General features: G+C 36.2%; 1 protein-coding gene across 2 annotated transcripts; it reads right to left on the bottom strand.

Moving 5' to 3' along the window:
- Positions 1 to 360: 360 nt before the first annotated feature.
- On the bottom strand, positions 361 to 19,627 carry Start1. Of its 2 annotated transcripts, none has more exons than XM_053765409.1 (12): positions 19,402 to 19,627; positions 18,414 to 18,507; positions 18,027 to 18,175; positions 17,112 to 17,270; positions 16,474 to 16,527; positions 13,948 to 14,086; positions 13,494 to 13,684; positions 8,496 to 8,645; positions 5,079 to 5,183; positions 4,187 to 4,395; positions 1,900 to 2,012; positions 361 to 1,337 (listed from the first exon to the last, which is right to left on the bottom strand). In XM_053765409.1, the coding sequence occupies exons 2-12, from the start codon at positions 18,499 to 18,501 to the stop codon at positions 1,228 to 1,230; spliced, it is 1,467 nt and encodes a 488-aa protein (XP_053621384.1). In that variant the 5' UTR covers positions 18,502 to 18,507; positions 19,402 to 19,627; the 3' UTR covers positions 361 to 1,227. The 2 variants fall into 2 exon arrangements, with proteins under 2 accessions (XP_053621384.1, XP_053621385.1); XM_053765410.1 differs by having other exon boundaries at positions 13,494 to 13,657; positions 19,402 to 19,626.
- Positions 19,628 to 19,717: the final 90 nt, after the last annotated feature.

The following is a 19,717-nucleotide window of genomic DNA, read 5'->3' as shown; positions in this document are numbered from 1 at the left end:
TTTTATAACAAATATATATATATATATAACCCCGGCACTCGAACCCGGGACCTCCAGTGACCTACATGCGTGACCATTAGGCCACAGAGGTCGTCGATATTAAAATTAAATGCTAATGATTTTAAATGTAACATTATTTATTTAATACCATGTTTAATGACGTTTAGCTACTCAGATATACTCGAGCGAATGAATATTATTACTTTACAGAAGATTATAATCTCTATATCATTAGTATTATTATAGAATTAGTATTAGTATAGAATTAGTATCCCATAACACAAGTCTCGAACTTACTTTGGGGCTAGCTCAATCTGTGTGATTTGTCCTAATGTATTTATTTATTTATTTATTTATCATGGCCAAGTACAAAAATATTCTAGAACATTTCTTTTTCAGCAATCATTATATATGGCCGTCCAAATCAAAAGGTGTCTTATGGCGGCTGGCAGTTAGGTCTTTATTGCCGTTGTTCGAGTACAAAACAACGGTAATAATCGCGTAAGTGCCGGGCACCATAAGGTTCCCTTTTGATTTGGACGACCACATATTTAACACAATTACGTCACGTATTTATTTATTAACCTTTTATATATTTCTTAAGTTTTTTCAGAACACTGCACTGCACAGTAGTGTGACAGCAAAGTCAATTTTTTAAATTTCCCTCTAAAGGCAATAATTCAATAATAAAAGGTTTAAATACGGTTGATTAAATAAATCCGATCACATATGCGTAGAAAATTGTTTAATACAGCTTTATACATGGAAGTTGTTTATAGAATATTAATGGATTGGATATATGTACTTTATAAAATAGGTACTGTTTATATTATTAAAATCGCTCTGTATATAAGTATGTCACATGCGCGGGTAAGTTTACCGATGCAGCCAAAAGATAGACATTGCTGAGTTTTAATGTGAGTTTAGCGTTTAGAAATGCCTTTTAAATTACGTTTTTTTATATATTATGTCATACATATCTATTGTAATATTGAGACGTCACGTATTTGTCAGATGCTAATGCCAGTACGTTTATTATACAATTTAAGTTTAAAATTTTAGATGTCGTCTGCTTTTTGTCATTTGTGTAAATGTATTGGTACACGAATAAATGTCTTTGTTATATCTTTATAAAATTACACAATGTACGTCGATTGGGCGCAACCTTGAACATGCGACATTGAAATTCATATATTCATTTTACACAGCATAAAAAAAATAAAATGCTTAAAATAACGCCTTAACTTTAGCTTCAGCCACGAACTTCCTGACATGAACGATGTAATCCAACATCACAGTAGCAAAAGCCGTATCCAAAACGAACTGCGGGATTTTACCTGTAAACATAAAAAGTTCAGGTTTGAGAAGTGTTTATTTGTTGTTTTGTGAGTAACAACTATTTTGGAATACAATTAAGCAATTTGAGGATGATATTGTTGGTTGTACAAGTATTCACATTAATAATAATTTAAGATTATTTAAGTTATTCTCCTGATTCTTCAAATCAAAGACTTCAATTGATTTTTGCCCTAATAAAAAGAAATAAAAAAAAACGGGAGTGCCGGCAGAGGTGAAAACTTGAATATTAACGTTGTGCACTTTTGACGTCTTACGAATTTACGATCAGGGTCACGTGTCCTGACGCGAATTTAACATTTTTTACCCATCACAAAAAGTGCACAACGCCGCGAAAGAAATTTTCACTTCAATAAAATTGAAATTGATGTTCAATAATCGAAACATATTCTCAATATTGAACTTGGCTCTGTTTTTACATTCATGTTTTTATATTATGGGAGATCTATCTCTGTCAACTGAGCGTTTTCTCGTTTACTTCCACAGCCATTGAGTATCCGTGGTCAAAGCTACATCCGCTACAAAGCTTTGATTACGACTTACCTTTGAGATCGCAGCACATAAGCCACTGGAAAGTAGTCCATTGCTCCACCTTCCCACTGCTGCTCTTGACTGTTAGCGGCTTCATGAACCAGCATCCCACTTTGTTGTCCCCCCTGTGGACAAGAGATATTAGGTTATATTTAAAAAATGCTGAAGTTTATGGAAGAGAAAAGTTGGTTTCTTTGGCCACATACAAAGGGGATTCCCAGTTTCAATTTCTACAAACTGATTCTTGAAGGCAAAAGACCTCCTGGCCGCCTTCGACGATAGTGGTTTGATGACATAAAGGATTGGACTTAGATACAAGCAACTCAAAATAGCGGCCCAAAGCCGCGAGGGTTTCCGTATGCTGACCTCCAAACTTCAATTCGAAGATGGCACCCCATGATGATGAAGCCCTTCTGGCATGATAGGGGACCAACACTGTTTGAATCCGTTTCATTCGGCATTTCTTCTCAGCAATGGTCGTTCCGGAATGCTAATAGTTTATTCGTTCCGGAATGTTAATAGCTTTGGTAAATATCATTTAATTTAGAATATGACTTGAAAAAGTGCCTGTGAAGGCCTAATTTCTGAATAAATGATTTCGATTCAAGATATCAGAAACAGCTATAAATAACATAAATACTAATGTAAAAAAATATAGGTACGATGTTCTTCTTTATTCGTCTCATTATTTAAAACTAGCGGCCCGTCCCGGATTCGCTCGAGTAAGATCAATAAAATATACACCTAAACCTTCCTCGGGCATCACACTATCTATTGGTGAAAACCGCATGAAAATCCGTGCAGTAGTTTTTGAGTTTATCGCGAATAGACAGGCAGAGGCGGCAGCGGACTTTGTTTTATAATATGTAAGAATTAGTATAAAAGAATGTTTGACCAATGTACATATTATATATACTTATATAAAACTATACTAGCTGTAGCCCGCGCCCGCAGCTTCACCCGCGGCAAAAAATAGCGTATATCAATCGGCAACTTGCCGACTATAGGTATATCCACAACAAAAATCATCGTAGTGCTGTTATGATGTGAAAAAAGGATAAGCAGATATTTACCTAACTTTCCGCTACTGAGCTCACGAGAGGGGGACGGGGCGCTGTATGTGTATGACAATGTCTATGGTTATCTGTATCTACGGCTGCGGGACCACTTTTTATCGCATAATCTTGTATCACAATCTTGTAATGTTGTCCTATTGTTCTTTGGCATAACGATTTTGGCATACAATATTTGGTCATAATTGATAATAGGTCTAAGGCATAATTGATTTTTGGCATACGGGTATATGTGGCATAATTAACTTTTAGGTTGGGTTAGGTTTCTTCTTCTCAGTCGCACACTCCTGACGGAGTGGTCGTGGTTATGGATCATCCGTTATGCTTGTTGCGGCTTTTGTGATATTTCTCCACTTCCCCCTAATCATGGCACTACGTGTACACTCCGTTAGGGAACCCTTCGTCGATGTTTTAATGAGATCTGTCCATCTTGTGGGTGACCGGCCACGAGAACGTTGACCTTCTACACTTCCTTTCACCATTAATCGTTCCAAGGAGCTTACGTTGCGGGTGATATGTCCAAACATTTTCAGGATTCGTACTTGTATTATCGACGAAGGTCTTTGTTTGATACGAAGCTCTTGTAGAATGGAAATGTTTGTGCGATGAGCAGTCCATTTAATCCTCAGTAACCGTCTCCAGGGCGTCAATCTTTTCACGATCTTTTTGACGGATCGTCCTTGGTGTTTTTGGTTATACGGCGATCTTTCCATGTTTTCTTGAGCTTTTCCACGGCCGATCGTGCCACGGCACATCGTCTTTTGATTTCCTCTTCACAGCTTCCGGTATTTGTGATTGTGGATCCCGGATAGACGTAAGACTGGACAGCTTCACAATTTGCCATTACCCGTAAGTCCGGTCGATTGTTAGTTTTACGATCCACCACCGTCATTTTGGTTTTGTCCCGGTTTATCGCCAGGCCAAAATCAGCACTAGTTGTCTCCAGAAGTGTAAGAAATCGTTCTATGTCTGCCAGTCACGTCGCAAGGAGAATGGGCTAGGTTAGTTATAGTTAAAATTGTTATGCGTAAGAACGTTATGCTTAAAAATCATTAAGCCTTAGTAAAAGTATGCCATGTTAAATTATGTCATAAAATTGTATGCATACAAATAGGGATATCCGGCTACTTGCACACTCTTCCCCTCGACAACCCCCCGCCCCCCGCGCCCCGCGGAGCGCTGTGGTATGACAATGTCCATGGTTGTCTACATCTACAGCTACTCACCGAACCATCTTCGGGCACGGCGGGTACCCGGGCACCTGCACGCTGCGCCCGCTGCTGATGTAGCAGTAGGGGTCGTCGACCTCGGCCAGCGCGGCGTCGCGCGACAGCGCGGCCGTGCGCCGCAGGATCACGAAGTCGCGGGGCGCGATGATGTTGCCGCCGCCGCCCGCCGTCACCTGGTACGAGAGGTCGATGCCCGGAGCTATTTCCTTTAATACGAACACGGGGTTATGTTCAGAATTTGTTATATTTTCAGTATTACCGATAATATGTGTGTCATAGTCAAAACTTCGAAAAAAATCGAAATCCAAAATTTATCCGAAAAAATCTATAATAATTGGTTATGATACTTAAAGTGTGCCACCTGACACTACGCTTCATAGTAAAGGTAGGTTCAGTGCTGCGGTTCACACTAACTCGATTTTCATGGATTCGAGAAAACACGATAAACTATGAATTGGAATAATTGAAGTTTCAAACTACATAAATTCATTGATATTTTGAGATAAACGCAAACCTCAATAACTTTGGTGATAAATGATAATATTAAATTTTGATTTCTCACATGTATTTAATATTAAGCCTTTAAATTTTTTGGCATAATTAAAAATGTATGGTGTACATGTATTTGCTATAAAATATAATATTGTTGAGTTAGTATCCCATAACACAAGTCTCGAACTTACTTTGGGGCTAGCTCAATCTATGTGATTAGTCCTTATATATTTATTTTATATATATTTTAACTTTTATTAATAATCTGGATAACGATGAATCTGGAGTTAAGAAACAGAACAAACGATAATAAACAGTATAGTCGGGGCTCTAGTAATTTTTTTGCCCCAGGTCATTTGCACACCTAGCTACGCCACTTAATGTAGTGAAATCTTACCTTGATCAATTCGCTCTTGAGAATGGTAGGGTTCCACTCAGGCAAACGTTGCAAATTGTCCCTAAACTCCGTGTACAGGAACTTAGGCGGGCACTCCACGACGCCCTGAAAGCAAAACATTAAAATAATAGCTTTTTTTTTACGTAAGTACATAACACGTTACCTGTATTGTAATTGTGACTCATATTTGGCAAAATAATGTTTGAATCTTTGAAAATTTCCGCGGGAACAGTTATTTTCCCGGATTGAAACAACCGTATGTCCTTTTCCGTGCTTAAAGCTACATGTATGCAAAAGAGCTACGGCAGCTTCCCATACATAATTTTAGGTTATGTCCAAAATTAGCGTCTATGAATGAAATATATCTTGCCTATTTATTTTGAGCTTATTTTCTGGATCTTGATGGAAAAAATATATAACCGTATAAGGCCAGGTTTTTGAAATATACTGTTTTGAAGTTTTGTAGGTTATGTCACCATCGACCTTAATATTTCTGTCAAGGACGCTTTATTACGGCTGCATTTCATTGTAAAGCCATATTTATAAAAAGCAAAAACATTAAGACTTGATAATATTGAAAATCCGTTAAATCAAGAATCAAATCAATTGTCAAGAAAAATATTATTGATGTAATATTCACAAAAAATATTTTACGGCTGTCAACACTGTGACAACAAAAATGGCGAATCCTATAAAATCAAATAGGTGTTATAATAGAGCTATTTTTAATTAGGATCACAGTTTTACCTAGCTTTGTTAAAAGTTATTGATATGTTGATAATTTATTAATAAATATTTTATGATTTTTGGTATAGCCGACGTATATAGACGCTTTTAAAACCTTGATCTAAAAATCTGCCATAGCTCTTTCAAGCAGATTGGTTGAGTAGATAGATCTTGAAGACAAACAAACGTTCATACTGATTAGCTTTTGCCCGCGGCTTCGTCGCGTTAATTTTCTGGGATGAAAGGTACCCTATGTTATTCTCCATACTTCAAACTACACGTATGCAAAATTTCAAGAAGATTGGTCGAGTAGATAGAGCGTGAAGAGGTAACTAGAGTGCGACTCGGGACTTCGCTTCCGTGGGAATTTCGAGACAGAAAAGTTCCCAATGTTATATTCTACCCGTGTACCAAATTTCATAACAATCCGTCCAGTAGATTTGGCGTGAAAGAGTAACAAACACTCACATATACATCCTCAAAAATATTCGCATTTATAATATTAATTGGATACATAAACATACATACAACATTCTATTGTTCTCATCCCGAGTTTTAAGTGTATTATTTATTATGGCTTTACTCGAGTGAAGTCCGGACGGGATGCTAGTCATTATCGTAATTCGTTAATTACAAAAGGATTAGCCATGACTTTGAAATAGTGTTTTTTTTATATGTTTATCTTATCAATAAAGTCGGTATATCCTGATTTATATTATCAATGCATTTTAAAGACAAAATTTATGTTTTAAAAATACCGGTCAAGTGTGAGTCGGGGCTTGAGTACAGAGAGTTCCATAAAATGTAATGGCCTAAAAATTATTAAACTTTCAAGATTTTTTATACCACCATTGGTACACATAGTTGTTATACACTAGCTTCGCCCCGGGGCTTCGCTCCTGTGGGAATTTCAGGGTAAAAGGTACACGATGTGTTATTCCAGTTTATATTCCACCCGTGTACCAAATTTCATAACAATCCGACCAGCAGATTTTGCGTGAAAGTGGAACAAACATACATATGTACATACATCCTCACAAACTTTCGCATTTATAATATTAGTAGAATGTTTACGTTTTTTTTTAATATACGGGCAAACGAGCATGCGTGTTGCCTGATGGTAAGCAACCACCGCAGCCCTTGAACGCAGGCAAACTGATACGGGTCACCGACTTTTTGAGAAAGCGATAAACTCTTTTCTTGAAAGCCTCAATGTCGGAACATTAAGTTATCTGATTATCCTACTAATATTTTAAATGCGAAAGTTTGTGAGGATGTATGTATGTACAAATGTATGTTTGTTACTTTTTCACGCAAAATCTACTGCACCGATTACTATGAAATTTGGTACACGGGTAGAATATAAACTGGAATAACACAAAGGCTACTTTTTTTCCCGAAATTTACACTGGAGCGAAGCCCCGGGGCGCAGCTAGTCAATTGTATACGTAAAAAAAGTATAATAATCTAAAAGGCGAAGTCTTTACACATTGACCGAACGAAAAACATAGAATGTGCCAATTGCTTCCCTTCCGCTCAGATCGTAAAAGACAATAAAGGGAAAAGGACGTTAAACTGGCGATTCTTCTCAATGGCTGGCAATCTATCTCAATTTAATATCAAATTTGACACAGATATAGTAGATTTCATAGACCACCACTTGCTAGCGGTGTTGGAAAACATCGTGAGGAAACCTGCACACTGATTGACAGTTTAGTTCACTAGTGTGTATGCGAGTACCTGCCACTAGACGGCGGTAAGTAGTCGTAAAAGTCATGTCAGGTGCCTTTAGGCGACTTGAATAAAATCTGACACCAGTGTTAGTAATAACACACTCGATATGATGAATGATGACCATCTCAAGTCTATCAATAAGCCCACCATACAGCTTTGTATGGCTTTCGAAATTCGGATCTCTCGGCTCTGTCTACCCGTAAGTGATAAAAACGGACATTTAAATTAATTTCCGAATTTACGTTTTATTACACGCTTTAACCATAAAGCATTAAACTTTTTCAAATTAGATCCTATCGCTTCTACCATCCTTTAATGTCTTATTTTGTCACTAGATGGCGCTGTACGAAAATAGAACGCGCTATAGGTTCGTTTTCACCGCTCGTCATATAGTCAGGAGCGATTTGTGTTCGATTGTCAGGCAGGCATCGTAAAATCATACGAGCCGAATCTTCAAAATTTTATATTTTTTTTGGTGTTGGATAGTTGCGAAACTATTTCGACACCTTAAAAATTTCGGAAAAAAGATCCAAATAAATTTCTTTGCGGTTGAGGATCGTGTGGTATTATAGACATATGATATTGTAATGTGTGTTAAAATTAAAAAGAGATGTATATTTTTGTTTTTAACGAATAATTTCAAAAACTACTAGGCCGACTTTTATGAAATTAGGCACATTGGCGAAACCTTCAGACACAAGCTATTTTTTTAAATTATGGTCTTGGGGCGGACCTCTAGTTTTATGTTTATTGTTCGGAAAAACGGATCACGTCTTTTATGCCGAAAACCAACTTTCATTTGTTTATAACTATGTTTTTACTTTCGCATTTATGTGTATAAAATATTTATATACATATAAATGCGATAAGATTTTGTCGCGGTTCACGACTTCACATACCCTAATGCAACAAGTGAAGATGAAAGAGAAAAGGACAACGCCATCTGTTGAAACTCACCGTAAACCTATAGACCTTGCCAAACTCAGTCTTCTTGGATTCCACCACGTCCCCTTTCTGTCCCCTCTTCTCCACGTGCCAGTTCTCCAGATGTATCACCCGCCACGCGTCCATCATACATGCTTCAGCTTGTTCTTTGTATTCTTCTATCTGTCGACAAAATCTATGCATATAATAAATGTGTGAGTAGGCTATGTCTGTCTGTACATTGGAGATATTAATGAAAAATAATTATGGGAGATTTTATGGGAATAATGGAAGGTAAGTTAAGTTTTTTTTAAGAGGATAGAATTGGATGCAATTTTCACAGTTGTACAGCGGATGGTCTACCTTAAAATCAGTTATAGTTACATTGCCATACGTTAGTTAGAACCCGAGATACTAACAGTTATTACGTATTTATTTTTGGACATTTTAGATTTTACAAATGAGAGACGGGAAGTTGTGAAGCCGCAAAATACTTTTAGTGAAGCCGCAAAACACTTTCTGTGAAGCCGCAAAACAAAACACTTTCTGTGAAGCCGCAAAATTTTGTAAATTCCGCTGTGATTTTACAACCGTCTTAATATATATACCGTCTTAATTATTCTTCTTAATTAATTATTCTTAATAATTTAACCTCAATAGGTATCTATTGAGGTTTAATAATTTAACCTCAATAGGTATCTATTGAGGTTAAATTATATCCTAACTAATATTATAAATGCGAAAGTTTGTTACCTTCACGCTTTACCTGCTTAACCGATGTTCTTAAAATTTTGCATACACGTAGTTTGAAGTACGTAGAAGGACATAGGGTACTTTTAGCACCGAAATTCCCACGGGAGCGAACTCCCGGGGCGAAGCTAGTGCTAAATAAAACTTACAGTCAACCAAACGGGATTAAACTCGACATCGTCGTCTCTATTAAACAATATCTTCATCCAATTTGCAATGGAGAATCCAAATTTGGACATTTTATTGATTTTCTGTTCGAATTCTTCATTTGTCTTAACTTTCTCCAGTTCATTGACGTGCTTCTCCAGTTCATTGATGTGCTTCTCCATTTCAACGTCACTCAACACCGGGGTCGAATCAGCTGATGATGAAGCGGCCATATTGATTTTTGTTTTTTTTTTACGCAATATTAGAAACTTTACAGCGAATGTTGACAATCTTTAAACTCACTTAGTTTTTTTATATTTGTTCTTTTTTTAAACACTGGTTCGTTTTTTGAATTTAAATTAGAGGTTGACGAATGAAAAATGTATCGTTATTATAAAGATATCTAGAGCCGATTCCTAATTGAAATATTAGAAAATAAATCTGGATTATTTTTCAGTGTTTTTTGAGTGTCATTGGTTATGTTAAAAATAAACGATAATTAATTGAACAGCCGAAACTAATGACTTTAGGATAATAACAAAATATACATATGAACCCCAAACGTATTTATATCAGACATGCATAGATAAAAAAGTTTATTAGATAACTTTTATCACTCACGAGTTGCATCACGTTTTCTTTTTATTTCTTTAGAAAAAAAATTACAGATTTTTTTCTAAACATATCTTTGCAACTCTAACATCATAAAAGCATGAAAATAGTATTACCTACTGATATTCTAAATTCGCAAGTTTGTGAGGATGTGTGTGTTTACTGTGTATGTATGTTTGTTACTCTTTCACGCAAAATATTACAACGAAATTTGGTACACGGGTACCTGGGTACCTGATCACGGGTATAACCTGGAATAACACATAGAAGTACTTTTTATAGCAAAATTCCCACGCGAGCGAAACCCGGCGGCGCAGCTAGTATAATATAACGTAACAGTGTACATAAGTGTGTAATTCTGGAAAAAAAAGACTGACAACTAAGGATGAGATGACGCTGAGATGAGAGAGAGAGAGAATCTCAGCATCTACTGGACAGAATATATTTTTTTGTATTTTTTGGTGTACCAAATTTCATTGAAAACGATCTAGTAATTTTTGTACGAAAGAGAAATCATCCATACACTAACAAACTTTCACGTACCCGTACATACTCGTTTTAATAGTATAATAACAAATTAAACCTAACCTAATATCTATGACTAATATATTTCCAATTGCAGTTATCAAAGTTGCCCGCGCGCATTAAACAATGACCTATTTAAAAAAAACTACGTTAAAAACGCAACGCAACTAAGACACTGATATGTGTTTAAAAATATGCATTCGCTATATATTACAATCATATTACTTTACAACTCACTAGGTTAAACTAAACACGATTTTTTGAATAAAATTTTTTAGAGCGCAACGCGTGCTCTCCGTTCCACTGCTAGTGGGATACTGACAGTGCAACTGTACTAACAACTTCGTTTCTCGTTCGATTCCGATATATATAATGAGGTCACAATTGCCTGAGTATGCGCATGCTTCATGCAAAAAAAAGTAGTACGCTTAATATTTGATTGAATTATAGATTTAGGTAAATCGTGAATAATTAAAAAAAAAATGATAATGTTTTAAAGCGATGTTTGTATGCGAAATTCATTTTCATATTTTAAAAAGTTTTTAAAATTATATCATTTTTGACACAAGCTTTTAGTGTCGTCACAGCTAGAGGTCTTATAGCATTCAATGTGTGACAAAAAAACCATGTGCGCGCGTGCAGTAAAACCGAAAGTTCCCACGTCTGGATCTGTTCCCGGGTGCACTATCAGGTCATGCTTTACATAATAATGCATTGTCATTCAAGCTAAACGTGTGTACGAAATTTCTGCTCAATTGGTTGATATCTGGTTCAAAATTGAGTTGCAAGATTCCACCCGAATAGACATAGTAACATACAATGAAAGTTAAATAAAAGCTTGTAATAAACCTTTAATTATTCAAATTCAAAATTCTTTATTCAATATAGGATGATATACATCACTTATTGACGTCAAAAAAGTTACTTAAACTAAGTCTACTGCCGGCTTCCAAAGCGCAGGTGAAGAAGAAGCGGCGCGACAACCTTCACCGCAGCCTTTTCTCCAAAGACGTCAATTAACAAATGTAGGTCTTATACATATAGATATTAAAAATTAAGAGGACGAATTCACATCATTATCAAGAAATGTCAAAATTTAAATAAATAAATAAATAAATAAAAATCGATAAAATCTCAAAAAAATGCATATAATATATATGAAAATAAATGTACAAAACGCACGTAAACGTACGTACTGTAAGAGTGGATTGAACGTTCAATTTATGATAATTTATATCAGAACAAAATATATAATTGTTGCTAATATCCTATTTAACACAGCATTTATCAAATGTTTATTATGATAAATAGATTAAATAACGAAACCTTGTAAGCTAATTGATATTAATAAATAATTAACAAAGATCACTTTTTAGGGGCCCGTACCTCTAAAGGTAAAAACGGAACCCTTATTGGATCGCTTCGGTCTGATTAAACAGTTGGTCGATAATAAATAAATAAACGAATATACAGGGTTACTGGTATCTAACGCATACCCTTCCAAAGACGCACAAGGTACATAGAGAGATCTCCGAAACTGTGTACTGCATGGATATCATTTCTTGTCACATCACGCGAAGTCTACTGGATTGAATTGGATGCAATTTTCACAGTTGTACAGCGGATGGTCTACCTTAAAATCAGGTATAGTTACATACATACACGCATTAAATGCAACTAGATCTATGTGACGACTTTTAAAAATTGTGGCAAAAATTACACTTTTATATAAAAAAAAAACTTTTTCTCAGTAACGCTTCAAGTTTTAAAGTGGGTAACTTTAAAACTCAGAGCGTGAGCCCAATTCGCACTTGACCGGTTTTTTTAAATTAAATAAATAATTCATTGTTTAGGTTTCTATCGCCTTCAACGTTAAATAATGTATTCATTAAAAATACATAATACAAACAACAAAATAAATTTACCTATATAAAAAGATTTCCGGGAAAAATACTGCTCCCGTGAGAAAATCACGCGGGCGAAGCCGCGGGCAAATAAATCTAATAATAAAGATTTCGTTGGTTTTATCAATAGGTGCTTACTTCATTCTTATCGGGTGTCATTGCTAACATTGATAACAGATTTTATTCAAGTCATCCTTTTCGACTTTTACGACCACCGCCATCTAGTGGCAAATCATCAAAATCGGTAAAGCGGTTTAGCGGTGAAAGCGGAACAGACAGACAAACTTTCGCATTTATAATATGAAGCATGGATTCTATGCTTGCAATGTATATACAGTATGTATGATGGTTAATATGTTTGTTCGGATGGAACTTATAACTCAATTATGAAGAATATCTTGAATGAATTAATGAATTGAATGAACTCTTTGTTGTACACCATAATAATATAGAAACTGAAAATACAACTACCTAAGTACAACTGGCGGTCTTATCGGCAACATATTGAGCCGAAATGTTGTGTACAGTCAAAAGCACATCAACCTACCCAAATTCATTGCAAACTCGCCGCTATCACCGCGCCATAGAAGTTAATGCAGGGTAATTTGATTTGCTGTTGACTGTACACGTTTCGTTTGGATTCTAATACCCGAGTCAGATACAAACAAACTGATCCGATATGTTCAGTGATTAGGCTCAGATAAGAGATTGATATACCAACTCATGAAGCTCAAGTAGGATTCAAACCTGGGACCTTCCGATCTTAACCACTGGACCACAGCCTTGTACAAGTACTTTGACCTGGTTTTAATGGTCAGTCGATTACGCACTAATCCATTCATTGGAGATCTATTAAAGTCAATTGTCAATTAGCAATAGGCGACATCGAAGTTGACTCTCATTACGTTGGATTAGTGAGAATATGCAATGGCCTAATTTGTTAATAGCCTACTACATATGAAGGGTGTTATTTAAACGGCAAAGTATTCATATTTAGGCGAGCAAAAAAAAAACATATTTGGTTAACTAAAATTGTGAAGTGAGTAAAAACCTTAATCACGTGGTAGAAAACGACTTAAACAAAGACACTAACCTGATCCTGTGTGAGAATGATCTGCTGGCCGTGGACGCTGCGGGGCCTGGGGCTGGCCTCGGGCGTCTCCACGGGCGAGAACCAGTTGGCGGTGGAGTCCCCGCGCGCGGCCGGCGCATGCGCGAGCGCGGCGTGCGAGCCCGCGCCCGCCGCGCCCGGCGACGCTGCACCCATCACAATATAATCACGGACTGATAAATTATCATTATGCAATCGGGATGATGAGAGAGAGAGAGAAGACGAGAGAGAGAGAGAGAAAAAGTGCTAAAATAAAACACACAAACATAAGACTTCTTCTTTTCGAGTCGAAATAATAGACAAATTATATTTATTAAAACCAAGCAGAGCAGTTGCCTTATCATTGGCCTGGCTATCAAAACCATGAGCCATGTAAACATAACACTCTCTTATTTAGGCAGTCGGGTAAAAGGTTAAAAAACAAAAAGACACTCACTAATACAGTCCAGAATCTCCTTAGCCTGCAATTCCTGCGGCAATACTCTGAAGTCCAAAAACCAGGCTTCACCCCACGAGAGGGTGAACGACGTCAGTATTAGGAACACCTGGTACACGGGCTGGGACGCGTTAGGCCACTGTTGGACAAAGATTAGTGGGATTTGAAGATTTGACGACCTCGGTGGCGCAGTGGTAAAGTGCTTGCCTCTGAGCCGTGAGGTCACGGGTTCGATCCCCGGTCGGGTCATGATGGAAAATGATCTTTTTCTGATTGGACCGAGTCTTGGATGTTTATCTATATATGTATTTGTTATAAAATATAGTATAGTTGAGTTGATATCCCATAACACAATTTTCGAACTTACTTTGGGGCTATATCAATCTGTGTGATTTGTCCTAATATTATTTATATTTATTTACGACTAAATCTCATTAACCTTTTAAACGTCATAAACGCACCTTTAGGCGTCTTTTTATTAAATGTTTTTATTTAACTTGCAATGTATGTATGTATGTTTGTTTGTTTGTTCGGGTGGAATCTTGCTACTCAATTTTGAAGCATCTTCAACTGATTGAGCTGAAATTTTGTATACACGTTTAGTTTGGATGACAATATATGTTAGGCTGTGTGACGTTATTCTAAATCCAATATGGCGGACCATCCAGCGTAGTGATTTTTAATACATTTATATTAAGTTGTAAGCTTTCTTAAAGTATTCTGCCATTTATGATATATGAATGGCTATAAAGGTGTCACAGCGTTCGAAGGGTTAAAAGACTATGTAGATAAATAGATTAGCTCGCGACTGGACTAGAACTCTGTCAGAAATGATTATACACTAAAATAGTAAAGTAAAGGCGTTTACGTCGAGACTTTTTTTCACTTCGATTGCAAGCAAATATGCTAGTTAACAAGGTCACAAAATTATATTATAATGTAAGTAAAATATACATATTTAGGGCTAGCTTTTGCCTTGTAATCTACCTATGAATCTACTATTATAAAGAGGTAAGCGTTTGTGTGTTTGAGGCGGGTTATCTCGGAAACTACCGAAACGATTTCATAAATTCTTTCACCATTAGAAAGGTACATTATCCAAGATTGCTATAGGCTATATTTTATCTCAAAATTCCCACGGGAGCAAAGTAGCTGTCGAACAAACATATCTTTCCATTCGAACATTTTAGCAAGATTTTATTTTTGTCATATCTTCGAAAGCATTGTCAATCAAACCACAGTATCACAGTATTTTTTTCACTGGTGTTTCTAATAATATAAGGGCCCTCGAATAGTCATCAAAATAAAATTTTGTCGTCTACCCTATTGCCAATAGTCTTGTGAGTATTTCATTCCATACAATAACTACAAAACAAAACCCTGCCTGAGAAATATTACTCGAAATGAAGTCTAGATAATAATAATTTATCTGTATTCTCTGTTCTAGAGATTTTTAAAAGTGCCTAATTAGTGGACGTGTGTAACTCTTTAATGAAACGACTCAGTGTGTCGTTTCAGCAAAGTGATGCACTGATCCGAATCTCAATCGATCACTCCGAGTGGATCATTGGATCATTGAGCTCACCACAGATTGCTGAAGCTATGTTCTCACTGATCAATAAATGAAACAATTCGTAATGTTTGTAACAGTTCGTAATGATTCGGGCAACATCGAATCGCGTCGCGGTACATAGAAAAAATAAAAAAAATGAACAATGTACATAAATAATCCGAAAATCACTATAAATAAAATCGATTTTTAAATATGCCAGTTAGTAAAACTGTCAGTCCTAAGCCTGAACAAAGTATGAAGGAGAATCGAATTTATTTTAGGTGATTTTTTTCTAACTTCTAGCCAATATAAAAATCTATTTATTTGATTTTTTAAACAATATTCTATATCAATTAAAGCATTAAGTAATTTTCGTTTCATCTGTCTGAGATCCGATGATCCCATTGATCCAAATGATGCATTAATTGATTTGAATCTTTGCACTGATACAGATTCGAATGATCCAATCTTTAAAATGATACGTTTTTCTCAGCGCTACTAATTAGTCTTTCTACTAACCAACACAAAAAAATACAAAATTTTGAAAATTCGGCTCGTATGATTTTACATTGCCTGTTTGACGGAACTAACACCAAACTGTGTACAAATAGCGAAAACGAAACCATAGCGCGTTCTATTTTCGATCGGCGCCATCTAGTGACGAAATGAAGAACTAACATAACAAAATGTACGGGATATTTTATAAATTTTATAATTGTTATTTATTATATATTTTTATATGTAATTATGTAATATTTCGCACATTTTGAAAAAACAAATATGAGACTTGCCACTTTTTTAAACATTTATGATGAGTGTGGTTCCCGCCCTAAAATAGGATTACTCCATATGCTAGGGATAAAACGTATCCAGTAGATTTTGCGTGAAAGAGTAACATACATACACACATCTTCACAAACTTTCGCATTTATAATATTAGTAGGATATAGATTGTAAGAAAACAATGTACTTACGTCAAAAACGAACACTTTGGCCATCAAAAAGGCACAAGTGCCACCAGTCGAGAGCTGAAAATTATAATAACAATTACGAATTATTACGAATTAACACATTATAACGAAAATTCGGCATACATAGCTGGGTTTCCATTGCGGAAGCGGTGGTGGCCTTCGGCTTGTGATCTAAATCTGATCCGTGTGCGTGTCCCAGGTTCGAATCCTACTCATACCACATGAGTTTACCAATCTGACTCAGGTAGTTTTACCGGTGTTAGCAATAACAAACTCGATATGATATGATGTGATGTGATGTGATGTGATGTGATGTGATGTGAAAAAAAAGTGTATTTGTATGTATGTCTGTCCGTTAATCTTCAGAACTACTACGGCTATTAAGCCAGGGCAACATATAGGGTATAAATGATTTTGAAAACTGGAACACCTGATGAAGAACAATTATGGTCCAGCTAAACTATAGGAAATATAGTTTTTCAGTCTGATGAGAATCTTCTGTATGTATATTGTATAGGTATCGTTACACTTTGTCTCTGTACAATTAAATTTCCAAACATTTTTCGGCCACGCGAACGAAGTCGCGGACATCAGCTGGTATATAATGAAGACATAAATAATTCAAAAATAAACATACTTACAGCTATAACGCTCCAATTGTTTATATACAGAACACCATAAAATAGTAACAATGTGATGAACCTGATGACGGCTAGTAACACGACGTCGAATAGAGAAGCCTTCACGTTATAGTGCATTACTTCTCTGTCGAATATCTGTGCTAGTGTCTCACCGCGCATCTGAAATGTATATAAAAGAATATATCATTATTTTAATCCTGCTAATCCCAATAAATATTACAAATGCGAAAGTTTATTTGTTTGTTTGTTAGCTCTTCATGCGTTATCGACTTAACCAATAGTATATATAATTAAGAGTATGGAAAGGACATAGGGTACCTTTCGACCCGGAAAAAACTATTGTTCCTGTGAGATTTGCGAAAAACCTATGTAAGTGGCGCCAAATATAAAAATACTAGATGGCGCTGTGTGTATTTAAGGTGGCACTAAATGCTAATAAAAAAAGTTTGCAATAAAAACACTAGATGGCACTGTGTGTATTTTTAAATGCGCTATGGATATTTTAATTCGACAAACAAAGACAAAATGTTCCCAAGGGAATTTAAGCGGGTGAAGCTGCGGGTACAAGCTAGCTATAACAGAAGCAACAACTAGTATTATAAATGCATTTACGAACATCTACGAACGATTCGCCGGCAGAATGTCTCCTCTATTCTGTCGTGATGAAGGGTTCTGTCGTGCAAACGCCCGATGTCGAAACATTCTGTCGGCGAAACGTTCGAAGTCGAAGCAATTGTCGGAGAACCATTTCAGATTCAGCTGTGTGTGTGTGTATGTCATACCCTCTAGGTCGGAACCACATGCCCTAACTCCCCCTCCTTCCTTCTGTCATCGGGGGTAGACACAATCGAATTTAAATTGTTACTGCAACAGCAGTTGTGCGTCCACTAAAGTGTTAAATAGTATGAAACTCACCATGACACAAATGAGCCACATCAGCCCAGTGAACAGGAGATCGAACGTGACAAACAGACAGAAGAACCTCCTGACTGTGGACATGCGGCCGTGCGGCCTGTGCCCTGCCACCAGCTCCTCGGACACTATGTTCACTGACTGCGAATTAGCTGTAATTGCACAAGATAAATAAAGTTAACAGTGAAGCGACTTTATAAAGTGAAATGACTATAAAACTTTAAACGCTGCCCAATATAGACACATCAGCTGCAGAAGCTGTCTGTCCAATGAATGGTTGATAGGTGATTTTTTGGGATGAAAATCTTATAATTCTTTTTTCAAGTGAAGTGTGGGCTTGACTACATCATAACTGAGAAAGTAATTCAGACGAGAGAGAGAGGTACTTACAAATTGTCCTATAGTTGGGATGGGACACTGTGCTGAGCAGAGACTCGGCCGCCTCCCTGATCTGATAGCTGGAGTCTGGTCTTGGCATTGTAAACTGGAAACAGATAAACACACAGTTGTTAACGTTTTTTTTGTGGGGTGAGGTTTGGTCCTAGAATAGTACAGAAGAAGTGAAGTCCACTTTCTCCTGTAGATTTTTCTAATAGGGTCAAGTTTGGAACAAATCTCAGCTGTAAGAAATTTCACCAAATTTGCATTGAAAGTTAGACAGAATAATTTTACATCAAAGAGAATGTGAAATTTTGCATATTGAGATTAATACAAATTAGTTTTTAATACAAAAAGCAGAGGATGAGAAACACCTGCAGAAAATGTAGCAGACATCAGAATGTTGAGATTGACGTGTGGTGTGATGAGACTTGACAGAGTAAGGAATTAATATATTAGAGGAAGTATGATAGTTGCTCTAGTAGTAGATAAGAGGGCAAAGGTTATCGTGGTTTGGGCATGTACTTAATGAGAAAGGAAGAGACACATGTGATGAGTATGAATGGATGGATAGAGAAGAAGATGGAAGGAGTGTGTTAGGAACAATGTAAGTCTTAAAAGTGACTTAAGAAAGATAACAAACAGTTGTGGTAGGAAAAGACAAGCGCTGACCACAATCAAAATGGGATTTGGTAAGGAGCAAGAAATTTTTAAAACAAATATAAAGTTTCGTAAGTTGACTAAACACAAAGTTTTGTCAAATAAAAACTTTATGTTTATAAGCAAAATGGCCCTTAACATTGTAGGCTGAACTTCCGAATTAGTACAATTAAGCATTGATAACAATAATAACAAAGTAGTAAAATCAAAACAAATTCTAAAACAAGTGATCGACTGTTTTTCAACAACATTGTATAGCTTTATGGATTTTTTCGTATGGGTTTTATCACTATTTTGCCATTTTAATTAAACTTTCTAGATAAACAAAGAAAATACTTACCAATTTTGTTTCCAATATGAAATGTTGTAAATTATAAGCACGATATCCTATTTTATCAGTGTAAATAGTCCTAAGCCCTTTGTACTACTGTCAGTAATTATTAATGTCATCAAACATCGTTAAAATTATCAATTAAGATTTTTTAACATCCTCAAACCAATATTCACCCAACAAGAACCAAGAGAACAAACACAAATCCACTTTGAAGGCTTTGGCTTTACCTACTTGTTATTTAGACTCACTGACGTTTTGTTTTTGACAGTGATAAGTATTTCGAAACGTTCCGTTTTCATTTATCGCAATGTCTTTCGAAATT

The sequence above is a fragment of the Plodia interpunctella genome, chromosome 27 (genome assembly GCF_027563975.2).
Source record: "Plodia interpunctella isolate USDA-ARS_2022_Savannah chromosome 27, ilPloInte3.2, whole genome shotgun sequence".
NCBI classification, from domain to species: Eukaryota; Metazoa; Arthropoda; class Insecta; order Lepidoptera; family Pyralidae; genus Plodia; species Plodia interpunctella.
The sequence above is the reverse complement of the archived record's forward strand: the minus strand, read 5'-3'. Positions and strand labels throughout refer to the sequence as shown.

Coding starts and splice junctions, on each gene's coding strand:
- Start1 (XM_053765409.1), bottom strand. CDS start 18,501: ATGCCAAGACCAGACTCCAGCTATCAGATCAGGGAGGCGGCCGAGTCT. Junction 13,685..13,947: donor GGAGATTCTGGACTGTATTA/GTGAGTGTCTTT, acceptor ATAATTTATCAG/TCCGTGATTATATTGTGATG. Junction 2,013..4,186: donor CCGTGCCCGAAGATGGTTCG/GTGAGTAGCTGT, acceptor TCTTGTCCACAG/GGGGGACAACAAAGTGGGAT.